At 43.3% G+C, this 23,892-nt stretch overlaps 1 protein-coding gene across 2 annotated transcripts in view; it reads right to left on the bottom strand.

Annotated features, from left to right (window-relative positions):
- Nucleotides 1-23,892, bottom strand: part of st14 (ST14 transmembrane serine protease matriptase) — a 51,186-nt gene that overhangs the window by 14,185 nt on the left and 13,109 nt on the right. For both annotated transcript variants that reach the window (XM_061215986.1, XM_061215987.1), the window contains exons 2-10: nucleotides 14,831-14,972; nucleotides 11,717-11,889; nucleotides 9,132-9,202; nucleotides 7,746-7,915; nucleotides 6,565-6,600; nucleotides 5,777-6,005; nucleotides 1,729-1,868; nucleotides 459-562; nucleotides 138-247 (exon numbers count right to left, since the gene is read on the bottom strand). In XM_061215986.1, coding sequence (XP_061071970.1) covers nucleotides 138-247; nucleotides 459-562; nucleotides 1,729-1,868; nucleotides 5,777-6,005; nucleotides 6,565-6,600; nucleotides 7,746-7,915; nucleotides 9,132-9,202; nucleotides 11,717-11,889; nucleotides 14,831-14,972 — 1,175 coding nt within the window. The remainder of the gene's footprint in view (nucleotides 1-137; nucleotides 248-458; nucleotides 563-1,728; nucleotides 1,869-5,776; nucleotides 6,006-6,564; nucleotides 6,601-7,745; nucleotides 7,916-9,131; nucleotides 9,203-11,716; nucleotides 11,890-14,830; nucleotides 14,973-23,892) is intronic.

The raw sequence follows: 23,892 nt of genomic DNA, 5'->3' as shown, positions 1-23,892 counted from the left end.
ACCAGGGAACCAGCATGACAGGATGAAACAAGGCCACTTGGGTGAGAAAGCATTTCCCTGATACACACACACACACACAGGTGAACAAACAGGACAGTGTAGGAGTCAGGAAAAGGAAACCGTGTTAGCTTACTTACTTGTCGCCCATTATCTCCACGTAGTCCTTGTTGCAGATGCGGATATCCACTCCCGGCTCCTTCATCCGGAACATGGTGAACTTCACCCGCACCTTCTGGCCCGCGGGGACCTGAGGAAGGGTTTCGAGACGCACGGTCACGGGCAACGCTCGCGTTTTACAAAGCCATGCTAATGCTAACGCTAATGCTAACGCGCTGGGCCTGCGATGACGGACAGGTGATCCACCATTACGGGCACTGCGCGAGGTGACGCCTTCACTGAAGAGGACAGATGGTAGGTGCGGGGGTAGCAGGCTTAGGTGGCGTGGGCGCTGTGACTACCTCGATGGTCCACTTGCAGTCCAGGGATGGAGGGTAGAAGCTGGGGAAATGTGGAGAGCTGAAGTTCCCAGCCTTCGCGGGGAGGACTCCTCCACAGCTCTTGGCTGAAAGGACAGAGCGGAAGGGAAGGGGGGGTGTTTGTTTAACAGTGTTAAAACCTGGTCACACCTAGGAAGATTACTACACTGATCAGTTCTAACAATGCTCCGATGTTAAACCAATGAGCGTGGTTGGTCCTGACACACAACTGCTGTGAATCGCCACGTATTACGACAAGAACGGCAATCTTCGGGATCTCTTTCAAAGCGACAAACATTACGGACCAATCATAAGTGCAGAGAAAACAAACACGGCCATGGCTACAGCCCACGTAAAACAAAACTACAAAACAAAAACAAAACGTCCTCAGTCTCCTTTTATCTATTATGTACCAGTGTGTTCAAACAAGGTATCCTTGTTATCGGGAAGAATTGATTTTTTACGCCATTTAATCAAATGTTAATAACAAAACAATGTGTCGAATGGCATGTTACATTGCCGCCTAGAACTTCTCTACAGTAACCTAGACTACAGTTGAAGAATCACTCTGGCACACGAAGCATGTATTCCATGAGTGTAACCGTCTGGAGTTAATGAGCATCAGAGGAGAGCTGTATCACAGACAGACAGGTTTCTGAGCCACAGAAACTCACATGGGGAAACTCAAGCTCGACATGGAAACTGTCAGCCATTTTAACCACAGTCTCTCCTCCTTGTCACCCCGGCAATTCATCAGAAATGGACAGGGTAGCAAATCAAATGTCAACAGAAACACCACTCGTCAATCCCACAGTCAGAAGGAGTGAAGGAGTGAAGGTGAGAAGGGAGGAGAGGACCTGGATGGGCTACTGCTCGAGGAGCAGAGAATGAACTCCACATAAGAGCGATACAAGCTCCGCGGCTAACGGAAGACAAGGCACTTCAAGGCACCACAGACAGACTATCGGTACTAGACATCACCAGTCACTTTCTGGACCAGGTTATCTGTATCAGCTGTCAAGTGTGTGTCTGTGTGTACTTTTATTTTGCTAAATATTTCAGTATTTAGTATCCTTGGTTGTGTGTGTGTGTGTGTGTCTGTGTGTGTACCTGTAGTTATGGGGATGACTGTGTGTCTGTGTGTACATGTAGTTATGGAGATGATGGTGTGTGTGTGTACCTGTAGTTATGGGGATGACTGTCTGTATGTGTGCGTGTGCGTGTGTGTGTGTGTGTGTGTGTGTGTATGTACCTGTACTTATGGGGATGACAGTGTACTCTCCCTTGAAGCCGGGTCTCTGGACATCGCTGTCTGAGATGAGGTTGACCAGCATGATGTTGCTGGAGGATACCACCTCCAGTGGGTTTGAGGGAGGCCTCTGGCCACACTGCCTGTTGGAAATGAGTGTGGTTTCCACCAAAACAAACACCACAACCACAGGTTAGGACACGTCTGAAAAGAACCACGTACTTTCCGCATTAAAATGCCGTAAATTACATTTCAGCATTAGGAGACGCCAGAGAAAATTAAACACTCTCAAAATATGTAGAAACACACCTTTGTGTCAAAGTTACTACTTGTGTTACAAATATTACAATTCATATCTTATCAATCGAGACTTAACATAGACCATGTAAGAAACAAAATTAAAAATGAGTTAGACATGAAGATAATTACATGTTGTGTGTTGACATTTGAGAGTGAACAGACTGCATATTTACACACAATCGGTCCATATCTAAGTAACCTGAGCTTCAGCACATTTCAAATCCACCTGTTAAGTACCTTTCATGAGAGTCTAATGGCAGTGTCTGAGCTGGGAATGAAACCAGCAACCTTTCAGGTAAAACCCAGTCCTCCAGCCATTACACCACTGTCCCAAACACAAGCTTCTTGCAAAAAAAAACGTCCCACCCTGGCAATCCAGTATCCAAATTAATTTTTATGAACACCTTTACAACTATAGCTTCGGATAATAAGCAAGGACAAAAGTTCCAACTCATCAAACAGAGTAACTCATCCATTTAATTAGCCAATTAAGAGTTTGGATAGAATGAAAGGAACCCTCTGGGATCGGATATACAACGGCGGAGAAACGGGCCGCGTGCCCCGCTAACGCTAACCGCCTTTCGGCAGCCTGCGACGCTGGAGACATCCGCGCAGCCGTTCGCCTCGTGTCTCAAAGTCACGCCAGCCCGGCACCGTAAATAGTACGGGTTGCCGATAGCGATGGGGTGGCAGAACCGTGGACTGGGGGTGGTGGAGGGGGGGCTGGAGGGGGCGGTGCGTTCACCTGCCCCGGTGTGCTGTAGTAAAGCACTGCATTATCGCTCCCATAAACCCGGTGTCACCTTGGACAAAAGCATCAGCCAAACGGCGACATTAAAATTTTATGCAACGTCTAGCACCGTGCGTCCGCTCCGAGCAGACTGTGGAGCTTGAAATTGCCTGTGGCTGTGAGCGAGCGGCAGCAGAGGAGCTGGCACTGAGTAAAAACCCAACATCAGGGCCTCCATTACAGACACCCTACCCTGGCACTGAGTAAAAACCCCAAACATCAGGGCCTCCATTAGACACCCTACCCTGGCACTGTGTAAAAACCCCAAACATCAGGGCCTCCATTACAGACACCCTACCCTGGCACTGAGTAAAAACCCCAAACATCAGGGCCTCCATTACAGACACCTTACCCTGGCACTGTGTAAAAACCCCAAACATCAGGGCCTCCATTACAGACACCTTACCCTGGCACTGTGTAAAAACCCAAAGCATCAGGGCCTCCATTACAGACACCCTACCCTGGCACTGTGTAAAAACCCCAAACATCAGGGCCTCCATTACAGACACCCTACCCTGGCACTGTGTAAAAACCCAAAGCATCAGGGCCTCCATTACAGACACCCTACCCTGGCACTGAGTAAAAACCCCAAACATCAGGGCCTCCATTACAGACACCTTACCCTGGCACTGTGTAAAAACCCCAAACATCAGGGCCTCCATTACAGACACCCTACCCTGGCACTGTGTAAAAACCCAAAGCATCAGGGCCTCCATTACAGACACCCTACCCTGGCACTGTGTAAAAACCCCAAACATCAGGGCCTCCATTACAGACACCCTACCCTGGCACTGAGTAAAACCCCAACATCAGGGCCTCCATTACAGACACCCTACCCTGGCACTGTGTAAAAACCCCAAACATCAGGGCCTCCATTACAGACACCCTACCCTGGCACTGAGTAAAAACCCCAAACATCAGGGCCTCCATTAGACACCCTACCCTGGCACTGTGTAAAAACCCCAAACATCAGGGCCTCCATTACAGACACCCTACCCTGGCACTGAGTAAAAACCCCAAACATCAGGGCCTCCATTACAGACACCTTACCCTGGCTCTGTGTAAAAACCCCAAACATCAGGGCCTCCATTACAGACACCTTACCCTGGCTCTGTGTAAAAACCCCAAACATCAGGGCCTCCATTACAGACACCCTACCCTGGCACTGTGTAAAAACCCCAAACATCAGGGCCTCCATTACAGACACCCTACCCTGGCACTGTGTAAAAACCCCAAACATCAGGGCCGGTCACCCTACCCTGGGAACCGCAGCCCTCCCATGAAACTCAATCCTCAAAAAGCGTCCCAGAAGCGAAGGTGTGGAGGGTCCCAAAATAAAAATGTAATTATCAGCAGCGCGAGAGGGAGGCGCGGCTCCGAGACTCGCCGAATCCTCTTTTATTCCTTCTTAATAGCTGCCAGACAAAAAAACTAAAATTAAATTAAAAGGCCTGTGTTATTTGCTGATAACCCCAGGGGGCCCTGTCGATGAAAAAGCTGTGAAATTAACGCGTTGTGTGTCCGCGTTGCGCTGTGTGTCCCATCGAAGCCGCGAATCCTGCCACTCGAAAAGGAGTCTGCTCTTTCTCTGTATTTTCTTCATCTTTTTATATATATATATATACCTTCATATTTTCTCTTTATTTTCTGCCTTTTTAGTTTTTTCCGTAGCTCTCAACTTTCCCTCTTTGTTCCTAATTCACACCTTTTCCTCATTGAAAAACAGATTGTCCGAGTTGGGCCTAAGATGATGTTTGTTCTTTTAAGAATTTCTTTCTTTTGACCCCTGGAAGAAAGGAGTAAGTATGGCCGCATATGCACTATCACGACGGATTTTAAGAGATATTTGCCGCTCATTTCCGACTGGACCTTTGCCATGAAGATGGGCAGGTCAACACAGTAATAGACAGAGTGGCATCTTCTCAACAGTTTCCAGAAGAGCCAAGATGGGCGGTAACTGGCCATTCAAAAGCAGCTCTAATACACTGGATTAGACCCATTGCCTTTACTGAAGGTGTCTCTCTAAGCTGGATGTCCTTTTCTACTGCATGTTTTTCAATATACCTCAGTACACAAATCATTTTAATATCTGCGGCATGTAAGATGTGCTGAGGCAAATGATCGGTCCGGGAAATGTACCCGTCACAGCCTCAATATGCAGGACAGTATCTCAAACAAGGGCCCTCTTATCTTTTACACTGTGAGACTTATTTATTTAAACTGCATTTTAAAATGCTGCAGCCCCTTTCACTGTACCTTTACAGAGTGCAGCTTTTTAAAGCTGGTCTAATGCGCCGATAGCACTCTTTATGCGTGCGGATTTTCTTTACCTGCCTTTCATTCATTATCCTTTCCCTCTTTTTAATCAAAATCTTTTGATTGGCATTTCCAGAAAGTACTATACAAAGGATGTGTTATTTTATTATTAGTATTATTATTATTATGACCACCATCTTTTTCAACTGCTGGCCCCAATCTACCCCAATTTGCCTGTCCATATAATAATAATAATAATAATAATAATAATAATAATAATAATAATAATAATAATGCCGTTCAAAACTTTTTTATTGCCAACAACATATAATATGTAACCCTATGTAGCACTGCCTTATCGAACACGTTCGGCTGTTTGTCTGATGACCGTGATATACAGCGTTTTGTACGTGGCTCTGGATAGGGGCGGCCTGTAGCGTAGTGGTTAAGGTAAAGGACTGGGACACGCAAGGTCAGGGGTTCTAATCCCGGTGTAGCCACAATAAGATCCGCACAGCCGCTGGGCCCTTGAGCAAGGCCCTTAACCCTGCATTGCTCCAGGGGAGGATTGTCTCCTGCTTAGTCTAATCAACTGTACGTCGCTCTAGATAAGAGCATCTGCCAAATGCCAATAATGTAATGTAATGTAATGTAATGGATAAAAAGGTAACGTAACAGACCCAGACATGGCTCTAGCACACTCACTTGGTTACGGCCTGCGACTCGTCGGGGCTGAGCGAGTCGTGGATGTAGACAAAGTCATTGGAGCAGTCGTCCTCCACGTGGAAGAAGGGGAACTTCATGTGGATGGCGGTGTTCTCAGGGGCCCTGATCTGCCACTGGCAGCGCGTCTTTGGGGGGTACTGCTTGGGGAAGCCCGGAGACTGTATGGTCTGGATCTTATCGTTGGCCTCCAGTTTGAAAAAGCACTCCTCTGGGAACACAAGAGAGCATCAGTCTCTCCAGGAAGAGAACACAGAGCAGTGGTCCTGTTCATGTGACTTTACACGACCACGATCAGCAGAATGGTGTCCAAAATGGCCATTAGGATTCTTTCTTAATGATCTTAGGTACAAAAAAAGATTAAAGTAATATGCTATGTTGTACACCTGTAGGAGAATTATGATATTTGTGTTTTATACGCTGTCCATAAAAGTTGTGTAACCACAAACCGGTGCTTCCAACATAAACAAATTACTTTCTGGGGACAGGACTTCTAACTCCCTGTCGTATCATCACACTTCTTCAGCTGTGGAAATAAGCAGTATTTCAGTCTATTCTTTATGGGCACATGCACCATCTGCTTGAATCTTTCATTTCCACCTGTACAGCCTTAAGTATTGAGGATGAAGGGAACGATGAATGCAGATTTGCAACAGGAGGCAACAAGGAAATGCTACAAGGGGGAGCCGCGTTTTCCCCGTCGCAGCAGGAAGGAGAGGGCAGGGAGACGACAGGGAAGCCGTCCACCGGAGAGCGCGCTTTGTACTCACTTGCTCTCGGGTTTCGTGCCATTCTGGGGTCCGTGGCTGAGAGAAAAAGGGAAAGAACGAGGGAGGGAGGAGGAGAGAGAGAGGGAAGAAAGGGAGAAGAAGAGTCAGCACACTGATTGGACTGATGGACAGCTATAAAGTTCATGGGTTTATGCTTTTCTGGCATCCCCCCCTCCCCCTCCTGATTTAACATAACGGCCCATATAGTCTTGTTTCCCACAATGACAGGGCCATCAAATAACGTTAATAGCCATATTCAATCACCATACATCACTGCAGGTTAGCATCCAAGCATGGTCATCCTACACTGGGTGAGCTGACAGAGCAAGAGAGCCCCGTACAAGCTTAGAGGACTACATACAAAAGGGTACAGGCTACCATTAAGGGTCATTAAAGTTTCAATCCATCATTTTTTTCATGTATTAAAAAAAAATCAAATCTTATTTATTCACCATAAAATGTAAAACATTTTAATAATATTAAAACATTAAAACATTCATATTAAAAATATGTTTGATACCTAGCCACGACATAAAATGTCAGTGTGTTTGAATGTCTTTAAATTGCAGCACTGTATGCCATTTTCAACTGCTCATGCAGGGTGCAACATTCCAGCCAGGAATTCAAATTTGATGATGCAACAAACAAGAGAGAGCTAGAGATTTACCCGAGGTTCAACACAAGCCCAGAACACTGTGAATGCAGAAGAGAAAGCATTTAAAATCTGCCTTTAAAAGATCATTATTTAAAAAAATTAGGTTTGAATGTCGCTCAGTTGCCCTGATAAACGAGATTGTTGGTTGTCTCTAGGCAGACTTCTTTCTCCAACTCTGCCACCACTGGATTATATACAGCACTCCATGAGCTCCCAGTAGACGGCTTCATTTCACATGAAACTGATATTTGGAGTGTGAATATTATGTATAAGATGCCACTAAATCCACCAAAAATACGGATTGACACTTTAACACTGGCTAAAGCGTAGTGAAATAACAGGAATTGAAAACAATGGGAAACTACATACATGGAGTATAATAACTCCACTCCCTACTACTCTTATATACTATTATACTAATAAAACAAGAAGAATAATAAAAATACATTTGCATTGCTGTAGGGTCCCCGTGAATAAGCGAACACAAAGCAACGGCACAGCGTGTGGAGTTTGCCCTTTGACCCACCGGAGGCAGTGATGTCCTTGATGATCAGGACCTGGGCGCTGCGCTTTCCCTCCTGTCGGATCCCGGAGCGCAGGACCTGGATCACCCGCTCCTCCGTGAACTGCGGAAGTTCCTCCAGATCGTCCGCCGGAATCTCGAACCGAGTCCAGTGGTAGGCCATCACCCCCTCGCTGCAGCCCAAAACAGGACAGGTGCTCAGTGCATTCTAACAGTAGAAAGCCTTTTTTTATACTGTTGTTAACCACAATGACAAAGGACACTGTGCAATTTATTGGACTCAATGAGCGTTAAAAGCTGGGGAACAGCAACAGCGTTTTTCTCTAGCCCTGTAATTTTGCTAAAATGCGCTACAAGTCTCTATATCGGCATTAGACAAGACAAAGGAAGATAACTGGCAGAGTTTAAGCAGAGATTAATTCGATAAAGAGTTCTGTGCATTCCAATAAATTACCTTGTCAACAGAATTGATTACACTACAGAATTCAGACAAAGGAAATGACACGTATCTAAAAGCCTTTTCCTTAACAAGTGTGTGCAATAACAAGGTGTTTCTGCCCGCAGAAATACTGCTCACTGGATGTTTTTTGTTTTTCCACACCATTCTCAAGTCTGGAGACTGTTGGTGAAAATCCGAGGAGATCAGCAGTTTGAGATCTTCAAAACACCCGGTCTGGCACCAACAATCATTCCACGGTCAGTCACTTTTCTTCCCCATTCTGACATTTGCCATTCAGCTGAACCTCTTGACTGCATGCTCTTATGCATTTACTTGCTGCCACATGATTGGCTGATTAAATATTTGCATTATAAACTGGTGTACAAGTCCACCTAATAAAATGATTAATACTGAGTGTAGTTAAACTTTCAAAACTATACTGTGATCACAGCTGACTGAAATTAAACCTCCCTTTACCTGGGAATCAGGCATGAAGACAGCCGGGCCAATCGGTTGCACTAATTGTTCAGCTAACTACCCTGGTGAAAAGAAAACCAGGGCTGGATTTTGATTTGAGGGGTTTAATGACTGCAGCAGGGGGGCACATGGAGGAGGCCGGATCGGACTCTCATCATGCCCGGAATGAATTATAGACTCTACTGGCTAAAATCCCAGGCCCTGCTCATCACATATTTTTCTCGGTCACATAAATGCTTACGATTCATGGTAGTGCGACTACTATTATTGGCAGTGTGAGAAATATAATTTGACTGTATGGGCTTTTTAAGTAGCCATCGATCACGTGAATCCGTTATTCAGCTCTTCTGCCTGCTATCGGCAAAATCTGTATCTCTGACATCCAGTCTGAAGGATAGCCTTTTATTGGACAGGAACCGTTTCCACCGACTCCAGGAAAGCCTCATGCACGGACCGCCGCTCTGCGCTCTTACCTGAAGGCAGATACCACCGACTTGTCGTAGTACGTCTTAAAGAAGGGATCTTTTTTATACGTCGCCTCCAACTGTAAAAAGAAAAAATAAAAGAGACCAGTGGTCAGTGTGTTCTGTCCTTGGAGATGTGCAATATAACAATTATTTATTTATTTATTTTTTTAAATCTTTTTTTTACAAATAAATATATTATATATATTATTAATATTATTATTAGTATTATAATTTTTTTTGGCGGGTGGGGGGGGGGGGGGTCCTGGTAATCCTCTGGGTTGCAATTAGGACAAGGATGGTTCAACATAATCTAATTATTCTGTCATTTGCATATCGGTGGGGATAACCAGCTTTACACGCCAGCATGCTATATGATTTATAATATGTAACACGCCTTGATGGCTAAGGTCCGCAGAGGCCGATTCAGACGTCATCCCAGACCATAAGGCCGGGCACTGCGCAGAAAGTCTTTATTTAAATGACGGTTCTGCTGACCACGCACACTGAAGGAGGGACTCCTGAAAGTGCAGGCTGCTGAACCTGGTACGGAGCATTCACAGCCACACGGCGGCCATTACAACAAGTGGAGATTACCGTCGCCGTGCTCGGCGTGTCCGGGGGAGATAAGACACGCGACAAACACGCACGTTTAACCAGCAGCCTTAGCCGGCCCAGACTGCCGCTGAGTCCGTTTCCCACTCTGGAAAACCGTAATAAAACCAGACCCCTTATCGACCGCCAATCAAGCGCGCCGAATGCACAGAGCTCCATCTCGCTGGAAGCTATTTCTTCTGAGCGAGGGGCAGCTGAATGAGAATCAGGAATTATGACCCCGCAGGTCCACGTTTAATTGAGTAATACAGCGACGAACACGGTTTTATGTTCTTTGCGCATTCTGAACCATACATATTGTTCGGGGGGCATTAATTCTAAACAGGCTCACTTCAATATACAGAATACACACTGTGCCACTCCCGAGCTTTGCATCAACTAGGCTACACACGGAATCCAGTTAAGAGCCTGGTCTGGAACTAAAGCAACGCAGTGCAATTAGGTGGCGTTTTAAACATTACAGCCATGTGCCACAGCGCAGCGACGGTCTCTTAGGCTCTGCCTGTTACCGTGTGAATACAGCCAGAAATGTTAAAAATGTAATACCACTTCATAATATTACCATTTAGAGAGACATGCCCGCAGTGTTTTCTGTTCAACTCTGAAGCAGCACAACGATCTGATTGCTCTAGCAAGCGCCGGTGTGCTTCCCCCCTTTTATTTTAGGTCTACAGAAGCAGCCTGTAAACGGCTTTTCAAAACCTGACAACTTTGATCATGCCACGGTGGCAAAACATTCTGCATGGCTTCAGCCCCAGCTATTTTTTTTTTTTTTTTTTTTTACTCATTTTTCTTAAAAGGTACTGCAGCAACATTTGAAATGGGAGCTGTGTTCGAAACCATATACTTAACATACCACTTAACATGCAGAGGCTGAATGCTGCACAGCGCACTACCAGGCCTACGGACACACCTAGTTACCTCGCGGTAACTTCGTGGCCTATAGCGAGTGGAAACTGGTGTACGCGGAACGCTACATCAGTTTACCCGTGCAAAGCTCACCAAAGAACAACAGCAACAAACTTTTCCACCCAACGAACATCCTTCCAGCAACCGAGCGGACCAGACAACAACGCGCGGCTAAGACGGGAACGCCCCAGCTTTGCGCACCTCTCCAGGACACGCATTCACAGCACCATCGCGGCTCCTATAAGGACAGCACGCCTTTTGGATCGAGCAATGCGTATGGACTCAGTAAACAAGCATTTGCAGGCATAGCCAGTGTTAGCTTAGTCTTAACTGTTATTTTGAATCTGTGTTTCTATATTTGCTTTGTTATCATTTGAATGTATTCTGTTAGCCGTGTATGTAAGTGAATTGATTCGTCGTCTTTCGCGCATATATAGAGTGAACTACACAAGTAGTCGCTCTTCTCACAGCTAACAACACTGATACTCATTAACACACCCAGAACCCTAGCTTACCCAAGCTAGCTACTCCCACTTTTACCTTTCCTTTGTTCAAGCGACACGCGCGCTTCGGCGCGCCCACAAACGCACACACACCCCCTAACTTCCCCTACTAATTCCCGTTAGTTTATCTGTTCTGTGTTTGTACGTTGTTTAATAAATATACTTTATTAAACCCCGGTGTCCGTTTTGGAATCACATAGACATGAGAGCCGAGTTAAAGCAGTCTTTCGAAGAACTTCCAACCTTCAGGTTATCGGTATGTTTAATCATTAATATTGGTTATTTTAATTATTAATTAAAATACTACATTTGTGGTTAGATATTTCTGATAACAGTTCTGATTAACTGCGAAAGTAATCAGTTTACTGCTACATAACATTAACTGGCGCCCCGGTTTCGTAGAGAGTAAAATCCCTAGGTTATTTGGCGGCCCGTGCGAGGACCCTACATAATTTGGAGCCCCATGCGAGGACCCTACATAATTTGGAGCCTGTGCGAGGACCCCTACACCGGTTAAGGAGGAGGGTATAAATCATGAGAATCATCACAAACGAGCTGGGGACTCACAATCTCCTCAATGTCATCAGCCAGGTCCATGAACTTGCGGCTGGTGGGGTCCTCCAGGGCAGCGGTGAATGGCACGTTGGCCAGCTCCATATGGCCACTGTACACCAGCGTTTTCGGGGTCCTCTTGAGACTCATCGTGCTCGCCGGATCGTCGCTCCCCGAATCGGAATTGACTGCGAGAGACGGCAGCAAGTGAAGTAACACAAGTACACAAGGGTTTGGAATGAGTACTTAAATACTCAAACCACACGCAACAAGCATTATCAAGGGTTTGGAATGAGTGCTCAAAGTACGCCCAAGGAGAATTAAACAGCAGATAAGGGGTTTGCATTGAGTAGCCTACTTCAGTACATCCAATAGGCAATACACAGTTCACAGGGCTTGGGTGTGTGTGTTCAGGTACGCAAAGCATACAGGAAAGAAGCATTAAGTAGCACATAAAGGATCTGAAAGTACTCATATTACACATGACAAGCATTGAAGGACTTTCAGAATGGCAAGATTTTTAGACTTTAATTTTTTTTAGAATTTTAACACTGGGAACCTGGTTTTACAAGACCCCCGCGCGTTAATAAAAGGAGACATTTCTGAGTCTCTTGTATGCTTTAATAGTCGATGGGAACTTGGTCATGGCAGCACAGGAGCACGTTCATTAATAGTACTGCAGGGTTTCAGTGCGCACATAGTCAAAACAGAGCACTGCGCATTAAGCCATTTCCCCAGTTTTCCATAGGGGGTCTGCCGAGCCCCGGGGGTCCTTAAAGGTACTGCAGAGAACTGGAGAACTGGGGATTTGGGGGGGGGGGGGGGGGGGGAGCCCTGTCTGGGTGTGGGGATCAGAAAAGGTTGAAAGCTCCTGAACAATTTGATAAAACAGCCAAAGAGACATGGGGTAACGTGTGCAATGAAAGCAGTCATACCAGATAGCCTGCAGGTCAGCCTGTGGGCAGTTAAACCAAAGAGATTTAACTCTTGACCATATCCCTTGCAATCATGCCTCACTTCTAGTTTATGACATGCCATATTGATGTGCTATGGATAACTGATACTTTGATAAATCAGACTTGTATTCTGCAGTTGTTCCAATCAGCAGAAGACACTGAGCTCACGGTTAAAGGATATATGACAAGCACAATGACGGCTACAACAGAGATCACAAATCTGGCCCTTGAACTTCAGTCCTGCACTGGTTTTCTTTTCTCCGTGGTAGTGCCACTGAATGGCCAGACTGGCTTCACACCCGACTCCCAGGTAAAGGGAGGGTGGAAAAGCAGCAGTTCTTGGCCCTGGAGGGCTGTGATTCAATGATTCCAACGCTAAAGATTTGAATGGGTAAGTTGCTGCTGTGTTCGTTCAAAGGCGAGGGGTTTCACTGAGGTGCTGGGGCTGTCCTCATTCCGTTTTAAAAAGCTGCTCATGTTTGTAATGGGAGAACCTAGCTCTTTCCACTGAACCTGGAGAACTCTCATTAGTTAGCAAGTTCTTGCTGTTGAATATTCCAAATTCCAGCCACGTTTCTTCTAGGTATGGCTGAATGCAAGCGAGGGCGTAACCAGGACCTAAAAATGAGGTTTAATAGAGCTGGAGGTAGGGGTTCGGCTGGTGTATGATCTTTTTCACTTAAATTTCATAATTTCACTGAGGATGATTTTAAGGTGTAAATGCTGTACATATACTCAGCGAGAACTTTATTAGGTATTAGGACTTATTTTTGAGACTGCTACTGCTGTAACCTATCCACTCAGAGTTATGATGTGTTGTGTGTTCTGCATACCACTGTTGAAATGTTTGGTTATTTGCACTACTGTTAGCTTTGACCAGTCTGGTCATTCTCCTCTGATGTCTTTCATTAACAAGCCGTTTCTGTCTGCAACCGTTTCTCACTGGATTTTTTGTTTAGTTTTTTTGCACCATTCTCTGTAAACTTGAGACTATTGTGTGTGAAAATCCCAGGAGATCAGCAGTTTCTGAGATACCAAAACAATAATTCCACGGTCAAAGTCACTTAGATCACATTTTTTCCCCATTCTGATGGCTGCTGTGAACATCAACTGAAGCTCCTGACCCTACATCTACATGATTGTATGCATTGCACTGCTGCTACACAATTGGCTGATTAGATAATCGCATGAATAAGTAGGTGTAATAAAGTAAATATGTTCCTAATAAAGTGCTAGGTGAGTGTAAGCCTCTCAACTAGGCTTAAATCTGAGAAAATAGCCCATTCCTTCCCCTCCTAGATGAATTGAAAGTGATGTTCTCACTAAAGGATGAAATAAATGTTGGCTTTGAGAAAGGACATGAGAGTTGAGAACATGGCCTTGTCCTCAATGGTAGCTACGGCCCTGAAGTCCACCACCTCCTACAGCACCACCTCCTACAGCTCACCCACTTCTTGGCTTAATTAGTGTCGCTCCAGAAAGTTACCTTCATTTCCACCCCAGAAATACATTCAGCGAGCACTTTTTTAGACTTTTTTAGAGACTATTTTAGACTCATTTTTTTAGACTTATTGGTCTGCTACTGCTGTAGCTACTGCTGTAGCCTATCCACTTAACCAACAAAATGGTGAACAGATCAACCTAATAAAGTGGTCACTGAGTGTATGTTTACTGGACAGAATATTTAATTGTGGTTTTTTTCTTTTTAATAATGGATCAAGTATGCTTAGATAATTTTATGCAGGCAAGCAACAAAAAATTGTTGAAATCCAACACTTGAAAAGGTAACATTTTCTCTCACCTCTGCCTTAAAATAAATTTTAAAAAACCTCTAATGGGGAACCTTGTTGCAACTGTGAGATTTCAACATTTCAAGCCAGGACTAAAAAAAAACAGGCCATGTTCTTTTTCTAAAATAAGGTAGTGCATTATTTAGTGAGCAGTACCGGTTAGACAGCCGTTAATGAGTGACCACGTACCTGGGACGGCCCAAGTAGTAATGAAGCATCAGGAAATATTTACCAGGCTTTGAAAAAGGTCAGCCCCCTTCAGACGACAATTTGTCACTGAACCGTGTTGCCCACTCCGTGAAAGCGCTTTAGCCAGCGGTCCGAGTTCAGGAGTGTGCAGAACGGCTGATACTCTGTTCTGAGGCGCAGGGAACAGCACTTACACAAAAACAGCCAGATGAGTACGCCTGCAATGGCCGCCAGGACCAGGAGGGCCAGGACCACGCCCACCACCACTCCCGTCTTCCGTTTTGGCGACATCTTATCCTTGTTGGTCAGAAAGGTCACCTGCTCATGCCGATGGCCCTGTTAGGCGGAGAGAGAAACATCAGCAAACCAAAAGCATAAACCCACTCATCACTCCCCTCGCCCGTCAACCAGGACGTGATATCTAGGCCTTTCTATGGGTTTTCTATGGGGTCCATAATGGGTTAATAGAATTCACAATTTCTTGCCATCAAAAAGTACTGCTCTCTTTTGTTTTAAGTTCATGCAAGTAGCACCCAACCAGTCAACCTTGCAAAATCCAAATGTCATATTTTGATGGGCACACCTGATCACACACTGCATTCTACCCCGAATGATCCGATAAGACGGAAACGATACTGGTAAACGATGCATACGAAGTGCTACAAAAAAAAAAAAAAAGTACTCCTACAGTTTAAATGCCACGTATTTCCTACATCGTTTTAGATCAACCAGCCATTTAAGTTTCCATTAAGGAAAATACACTTTTAAAGAGCGTGACGTTTTGACAGGAGAACGGCTCCCTGACTACTGAGACAGCTGCTTCGGTCTCCAGCGCTTGTCATGTCGCGCACACGTTTTTCACGGAAACAACGAAACCGACAGCATACATAAACATGACTGTCCAAAATGTACATCATGACTCGCTCGCCGAATAGAACCGAGAGGGGAAAAATGAACAATATCATCATTATCGTCGCATTATACCAAACACAGCAGCTGCAATGGGCTTGTTGTTTACATATTCGTGAAGGGAAGAACTGCGAACACAATGCAGGCAGATGTCAGTGCCGTCTGGAAAATGAGAACCCTCTTGAACCCTCTTGGTTGTCATCGGGAAACTAATCAAGGAATTTCACATTGAGCTAATGACGTGGACAAAAGAAAACAATAGACTACTGCAAGCATATGATTTCCCTATTTTCTAATGTACTTGGAAACAAAACCCAAAATTCGATTTTTTGGCCCTTTATTGAAAATCTGTTTGGAGGAGATTATGCCACTAATGCATTGTAACTTCCTGCGGGTCAACACTACAGAAACTGTGTACATGTAGCCCATCAGGCAAAAACCTACAGAAACACTGACAGATATGGAATCCTTTCCTGACTTCATGTTCTGCTTGAGGTCACTAAAAATGTAGCCTATTCACTTTAAAATAACCACCTCAATAAAGGTTATTCGCAATTCCAGCGTTATGGATGACATTTAGACACAAAATGACAAACAAATCCCTCAGAAAAATTACTCTTCTTACATCATAAAAAAAGTCCATGGATATAATCATAGCACCCACTTGGCTGAGGGGAAGGGCCCAAAAAATAAAAAATAAAAATAAATTATTAATAATAATAATAATAATAATAATAATAATAATAATATTATTATTATTATTATTATTATTATTATAGTTAAGAAAATGTGAAAAATGTGACAAATAACTTATGGATGTGACACAAAAAAGACAGGTATTTTGGGGAGACTATACACTTTCCAAAAACTTTTAAAGTCTAATGCAGAAAGTTTGATATCCATGTCATGTAGGTGCCGCGGAACATAAAAATAGTAATTTTGAAGATATTCATATCGTCGTCTGGATTTTTATTAGGCGATACCAGCATTATGGATGGTGACACCATTGTGTTATGGATGTGACACGTCTCAAATGCACATTGTTTGACAATCTACTTCCCAATCAAAGTATCATAACACATTTGTTGTCATCTGAAATTGTTCTGAGTCTGTTTTAACAGTGAGAAAACCATCTGAAATGGTTTTGAATGTTTTCAAGATGGCCACCACAAATGGCATTTCAATGGTAATGGGACTAATAAATCAATTTAAGCATTTTCCTGTTGTTAGCCTACATTTGATCAGATTTCTAAATGTCACAATCGACTGTTTGTTTATTTTCTCATGCTCAGGTTTGACATTACTATGGAATTGCCCTTACCTAGTTTTTTTTTTTTTTAATTCAAGGTAATTCAAATGGGATATTATGTTATATTATTTTATAATATACGTGGGTCTTAACGCTGGCCTTAAAGGTACAATCGGTTAAATCGATTTTTGTTAAAACATTGTTAAATCCTCATTGACATGTCGACTCACCCTCTGTCTGTGTTTATAGTCCTTAAATTTGGGTTTCAAAATATACAGTTGAGGGGCCGACCAAAACATTGTATAGCTGTGCAATAATTCAAGCTCATTGGTTGAAAATTGGTTTTGGCATTTCAACGTCAGCGCGTTTACAGAGAAGGGGGAGGCATAAACAGTGTTGTGGTTTGAAGGTGTTTGTTGCTGCTATTCCTCTCTTGACTGCTAGAAGTCCGAAATTACCTATTGTACCTTTAATGGTGGTCTGAACGCCCGGTCTTAACACCCGGTCTTAACGCCCGGTCTGAACGCCCGGTATTAACGCCCGGTCTGAACGCCCGGTCTGAACACCGGCCTTTAATTAAAATTGCACTGCCGGCTCAGATGCGGCTGGACACAGCAGGAGAGAACGTTTGTCGCACAGCACGTTCAGAACATCCTGATGTGCTGAAAACTGCAGGATCAGGCTTTATTTAAACTTGGCCTAAAAACTAATTATTCCTATTAAATGGATTTTAAATAATCAGTTTCAAGGCCAGTGATTATTTAAACGTGGCCTTAAAACTAATTCTTCCTATTATACGGATTTAAATAAGTGCAATTTAAAATTACCACAAACGGTAAGGAAATTGAGCTCTCATTTTCGTCTTACTTAAAGCCATTTACGTCTTCATTTTAATCTTGACTTTCAGAGCTATATTTGAGTCCTTGAGTGTGACTAAGTCTACACAACACAATTTGACACATTTTATAGAATAAAAGTAATCTCCTTTTCCGTTTTGAAAACTGAAAACATAAAACTTAAAAAATGTTTTTAACCAACTTTGTTTTTGCTGATGATACTGCTATTTATTCAATCCTTTCGCTTAGTTAATCTCATAAACATATCAAACATGTTTTAAAATGAGAATATATTAGAAAGAGAATAAGAAAGATCAAATATGGGAATAAATTAGAAAGCTAGGTGTATGTCAAGTTCTTTCTTTGAGGTTTACCTTTCACTTACAGATCTTTTGAAAATTCCTTTGAAAAATAATGCACAGCACTTTACACGTGTTAAACTGCAAACCACCAATAAATTATTGAGAAGGCCCCGTGCGTCCTTTGGTGTGCGCGTTTCGAAAGCTACAGTCCGTAAGAAATTAAACATTAACACATTAACTGCAGCCCAGCACGAAGCGCATATACACAACTAAAGCTGGCTTCCTCCTCGATCGACTCCATTGGCAGTTCTGTGAAACAACTCCACATCTGTTCATTGTATTCACTCATCACGGCTTGGCTTATCACGAGTTTCACTGAATCACAACCGCCAGGGTGCATAGATCACAACTCAACAAGGAATAACAAAAACACCTTGCCTACCGACCAGTCCTATTTTCCCCCCTCCGGACTACATGCGACACATCAAGTAAATAAATAATCTGACAATAATTTCTAAAAAGAGAAGGGGCAATTGTTTAGGTTATAAGAAGCTGTCCACACGATTGATACAGGGTAGTCACGGAAACAGGAAACATGCAGGTTTGATTCATTGCATGTTGATTAATGATTAAATAGTAAACCAATCCACTCCATGCCTTCTTAATATAGATTAGTCCTTTTATGGTATACCTTATCTTTGTATCTTGTTGGGGGGTGGGGGGTGGGGCAGATAATAGTTTGTACTATCCATTCTAATCAGACTGTTGGCTCTGAAATGTAAATGTATCTTTGAAAATGCCAATTCTTCTTCAAAAACAGAAGAATGCTGGTCATTTTTATCACTGCGAAAATAAACTATGCTGCATAAAAGTTTGTATGTCAGTTCAAAATGTGGGACCACCTGGTTGCCGGTTTCACGTAACCATCACTGCGCTTTCCTTCGCTCCAGTTCACCTGAAGGAGAGTCCAATTTTGCTGATTCCACCTTTCCTGGGATCAGTACGAAGCAAGCGAGTGATTTTATTTCCATTCCATCAATACGCCCTTCATCCGCCACCCTGCATAACAGATGTGGGTTTAACTTGAACTTTTTAAATGGCAGAAGCATTACGAGGAACAAAAACTGCGCCAGATTAATCCTGGGGCGCAGGGGAAAACTGCCGAGTTGGAACATCAGAGTTTTTAAACAATCAAGAGGAAAGCTTGACTTGACTGATCAGCTCGTGAATGTGTTTGTGTGGTGGGGGAGGAGGATGGGGAGAGATTTTTGAAAAAGACCAGAGAGATATTGTCCCGACGGTGACATTACAAAGGCGTGCTCCGGGAAAGTTGAAAAAATAATAAATAAATAAATAAATAAAGGAATATGACGGTTTGATTTCAATACAAATGCAAATCGATAGCTCACCCCCACCTTAAAAAAAAAAAAATCAACAATAAGTATAAGAAACCCGACCTAGCCTATAAAGTTACTTTACGTAGGCCTACAGAACCATGCAAAAACACATTTTGCGAGACGTAACCTGAAATGCCGGTCTCGTGACTGCGAGAGAAATGCGAAAGAGAAGCGGTTCGTGTCTCTCTGGCTTACTCAAACGGCACCGTGAAAGTCGAGGTTTGATGTGGACATACTATAGCCTAGAAGTTGTCCCGGGGATGAATCCACTACACATTACGGTGCTTTCTTCGGGACGTGCGCACGATACAGATGGGCAAAGTGATAACAGCTCCCCCTCCATCCCTCCCTCCAGAGTGATCAAGTGACACAGCATTTGTATGCAGGGAGCTACTGTAGCGGTGAATACCCGGCTTGCATTAACGCCATTCTGCATCCCCCTCTCCCCTCGCACAGCCGGGGAGGTGATTATAAAACGGTTTCGCTCAATCACTGCTCACGATTGCCTCTGTGCCCGCGGTCCGCGCGGAGAATGTCGGTTCGACAGCCAGTCGAGATGGCGGAGTGCTTCGGTTTTAAATCAATTTGTCAGACGCGCTCCCCCTCTAGATCGCGGCTCAATTATAAAAATCTAAATTATAACTCGCCGCAATTAAGCCGTTGTCGGCGCAGTTGAGCCTTCACACCACCCCCCACCCCTAATTGGAATTTTTTTAACGGCAATCACGGCACAGAATTAAGATAACCATTAGGGACAGGGTCAGCGAATGCTTTAGGCTTTCCCATCACTTACTCTGATCCGAGCCTAATTAAAGCATTAGATTGCCTTTGTCCCGAACCCCTACTTGGCCCTAAAAATTAATCACATATTCATCCATTTGTTAACAGTTAAGGACGTTTTTTCTTTCCTACTGAAACGCCGGGGCCATTAAGTCTGGCATTGATTCTGGAGGACACTGCACGCCGTATTTGTAGGACGAAAATACAGTCATGGGCAGCTTCACAGAGCAGCACTTTAGCAGCGCGACATTTCACTGGCTTGCCACAGGGACTGCTGCTGTGATGCCTTTGAGGGAGCAACTTAGCCCAGTGAAACAGGGGAAAAACCGCACGTGCTACGGTGTCGTGCCATGTAAAATCTAAGGTCCCATATTGTGTAAAATGACCTTTCTCTTTCGATGTGGATCATAAAGGAGTTGACGATGTTATAAAAAACATTGTGAAAATAACAAAAGGCACAGTTGCCAAATAAATCCATACATACCACTATAAAGAAAATGTGCATTTAAACGAGCCTTTTACATTTCAACTTAAGACATCACTACGAAACGCTTGCGCTGGAACAAATCCAAGCACTCGGCAAAAATGGCATCCAGTTCATTGGAGCTAGCCAGCCAATCAAGACAGAGGTTAATTGAGATCAATGAACCTAAAGACACAGGCTATGTTCGAAACCGCATACTTAGCATACCATTGGTACTACATTTCAATGAAATTTTGTAGTATGCGGTTTCGAACAGAGCCACAGTCACTAAAACAGCATGTTCTTGGTCAAGCTTGTGACAGGCACTGGACATGTAAACTGGGATAGAGATTGCGTGGTTTTAAGTACCAAAAACTTCTTTTTGTGGATATCAGGACCTATAAAAAAAAAAAATAATAATAAAAAAATAAAAGACACTGTACAAGGTGTACAATATGGGACCTTTAAGAAAGGGAATTGCCCGTGACACTGTGGTCTGTTGGACTGTATAACAGAATAAACAAGTGTAATATGCTGGACCTGTTACTTTGTGCTGCCAGGTAAACACGTTGGTTAACCCTCTCTGGTGAGGTCAGGAAGAGCCAAACAGTCCAACCGGTTGAACAGGAACGGCGCTGCCATCTTGCAAGGCGTGGTGTTGAAAAAAAAATCCTACGCAGAAAGTCGACCTCAAAAACAGATCTGTGCTGCATTCTTTCGAGCAGGAGGCTTTTCGAGCAACACGAGCAGGTTTTTAGACATTTCATTAGAACCCTTCCAAGGTCCTCTTCAGCCACGATGAACACATGTAAATACTCCCACCATAGTCCTTCCATATGAAAAGAGGCAGATTTACAAACCTAAATATGTTCAAGTGGTTTCCATGGCAAATGCAGCGCTCACTAAGGAACACCGTCAACGGGGAGGCCTATTTGGACTTAGGGGTTAAAGTGAAAGATTCTCAGCTTTTATGTAAGGGTGATTTTATCTAAGAATTTTACAATGTATAACTTACAGCATTTTTTATACATAGGTCCCCATGGCATACATTGTTATGCGAATGAAAGTATTCATGCTTAGTACTTTCTTGCATATCCTTTGCAGGCACTGACTGCATGCAGAGGACATGTGATGCATGGACATCACTGGGAGTGGAACATCTTCTCTGGTGATGCTCTGCCAAGCCTGTACCACATTGAACCACTCCTGGTCCTTTCCAGGGCTAGCTGCCCTTGCAAGTAAACGCATGTTCAGTTGGAATCAGATCAGGTGAATGACTTGACCAGTGAAGAATTCTCTAGTTTCTGCCTTGACAATTACAGAGCTCACCAGTGCTCTCTGTCTTCTTAATGATGTTCCAAACAGTTGACTTTGTTGAGCCTAAGGTTTGGCCTATGAGATTTTTTTAAAAACAAGCCTCATAATGGCTTCCTTGATTTCCACGAGCACAACTCTATTCCTCATGTTAACAAATGCCGATAACAGACTCCAAAGGCAATCAGAAAGCCTAGAATCAAGGCTAGATACTGAAAGTGCTCTATTAATAAAATGTTCTGTCGTTTCTGTTGAGAAATCAAACTGCATAAAACCTTTCATAAAAGCTGTTAATGCTGTTAACTTGTGAATAGTTTGATTATACATATAAAAATTTTACAGTACAGAGTTCATGAACAGTCATTGCAGGGATGTTATCATTATCATTATTATCGTCAGCATTGTTATGGCACATAATAAACATTGAAAATATAGACGCGATCTCAATTAGCTTGAGAGGTACAACCTTTGTTCCTTTTTCAAACCATTCTCTACATCTTGCAAATGTCTTGTTTCCCCACAAGTGGCTGTAGCACATCACAGACTTGACTGAGGAGCAGCGATGAATCATCAAGTCAGGCAAAGCAATTACTTGATATTCTACAGTGAAAGTGTGGATAAAAAATATATATATTTTGCAATATCAAAATCCTCCCGAGTATATTCATACAGACATACTCTCAGAAAGCCATGTGAAAAAGCATCCAAAGTAACTAATTACTGTGCAGATGGGCTGCAAATTGGAGCGCATTCAAGAGTTATTTCTGCATTACACTGGTTTACTCTTTAAAAAAAACCCCCCAAAAAACATCTCTTCATGTGGTTATATAAATAAGTTATGCATTACACAACTTTTCTCTTCACTAAAGTTAATGCTAAGTGTCACTAAATTCTCCCCGAATATCAATCATAGCTAACAGTCCAAGTCGCAGAAAATGACATTGATAACACGAAGAACTGAAACGTAGCCACAGAAAAAAAAAAAAAAAAAAAAAAATGAATGCAAATGTAAAGGGCTCAGTGAATAAAAGCAGCTCAGATAGTCTTTCCTTTCTTCAGCATTGTATAGCACTTTATTTTTTTATTTGTTTTGTAACTAAACATGGAGGAGACTGAAGAATGCAGGCCTCCCCTGAACAGGCTTGATCAAGTCTATGGAGAACAGAAGAACGACTCTGCTCTTATAACGAGATAATACCCTTTAATTGCTGCCATTTTTTGTGGCAGCCGATTAAAAACAACAAGCCCGGACAGTGTTCTGTCATGGACCACAGAGCTGGCATTCCTCCACCCGCACGGCAGCCCGACGGAGGAGGGTCTACGCAGCTACCTGCCACCGGTGAACCTGGCAGTTTTTTTTTTTTAGAAAATGGTGGCCATCAGAGGCAAAATATCAAAGCAGTCTGACGCTAATTCTCTTCTTTATATTACATTACGTTACATTACCAAGCATTTAGCAGACTCTCTTATCCAGAGCGACGTACAACGAAGTGCAGGTCGAACACTTCTATGTACGCTGTAACAGACTGGTGAAAAACGTAACATTCCAGATTTGCAGTCCAACCGGAGCACACGTGCAGGCAAACTGGATATTAATATTGGATAAAGCTAGTGGGTAAGTCAACTCTCAACATATAGAGAGAAAGCAGCAGCAGGCTGAACGGTAAATCAGTAGCTAATCTGCTAATTGCATTGAGCTGCTGTACCTTGCAGACTGCATGACGAAAGCAAAAAGGCTAAATTGCCATCCACTGCATTAAACCCTTCAAACCAAAAATTTGAAAAAAAAAAAACTGTATTAGGTAAATGCATTTGCTTTGTTAAGCGTTCATGTGACTGCATATGCAGTGCATTCTATAAGTATTTGAACAGTGACACAATTTCTGTTGTTTTGTACTGAAACACACTGGATTTGAAATAATGAATATGAGTTTATAGTACAGACTGTCAGCTTCATCCTTGTATGAACTACAGGGATGAACTTGTAATACATAATTCCATCATTT

Source organism: Conger conger, chromosome 1, assembly GCF_963514075.1.
Source record: "Conger conger chromosome 1, fConCon1.1, whole genome shotgun sequence".
NCBI classification, from domain to species: Eukaryota; Metazoa; Chordata; class Actinopteri; order Anguilliformes; family Congridae; genus Conger; species Conger conger.
This window is presented reverse-complemented; position numbering and strand designations above follow the sequence as displayed.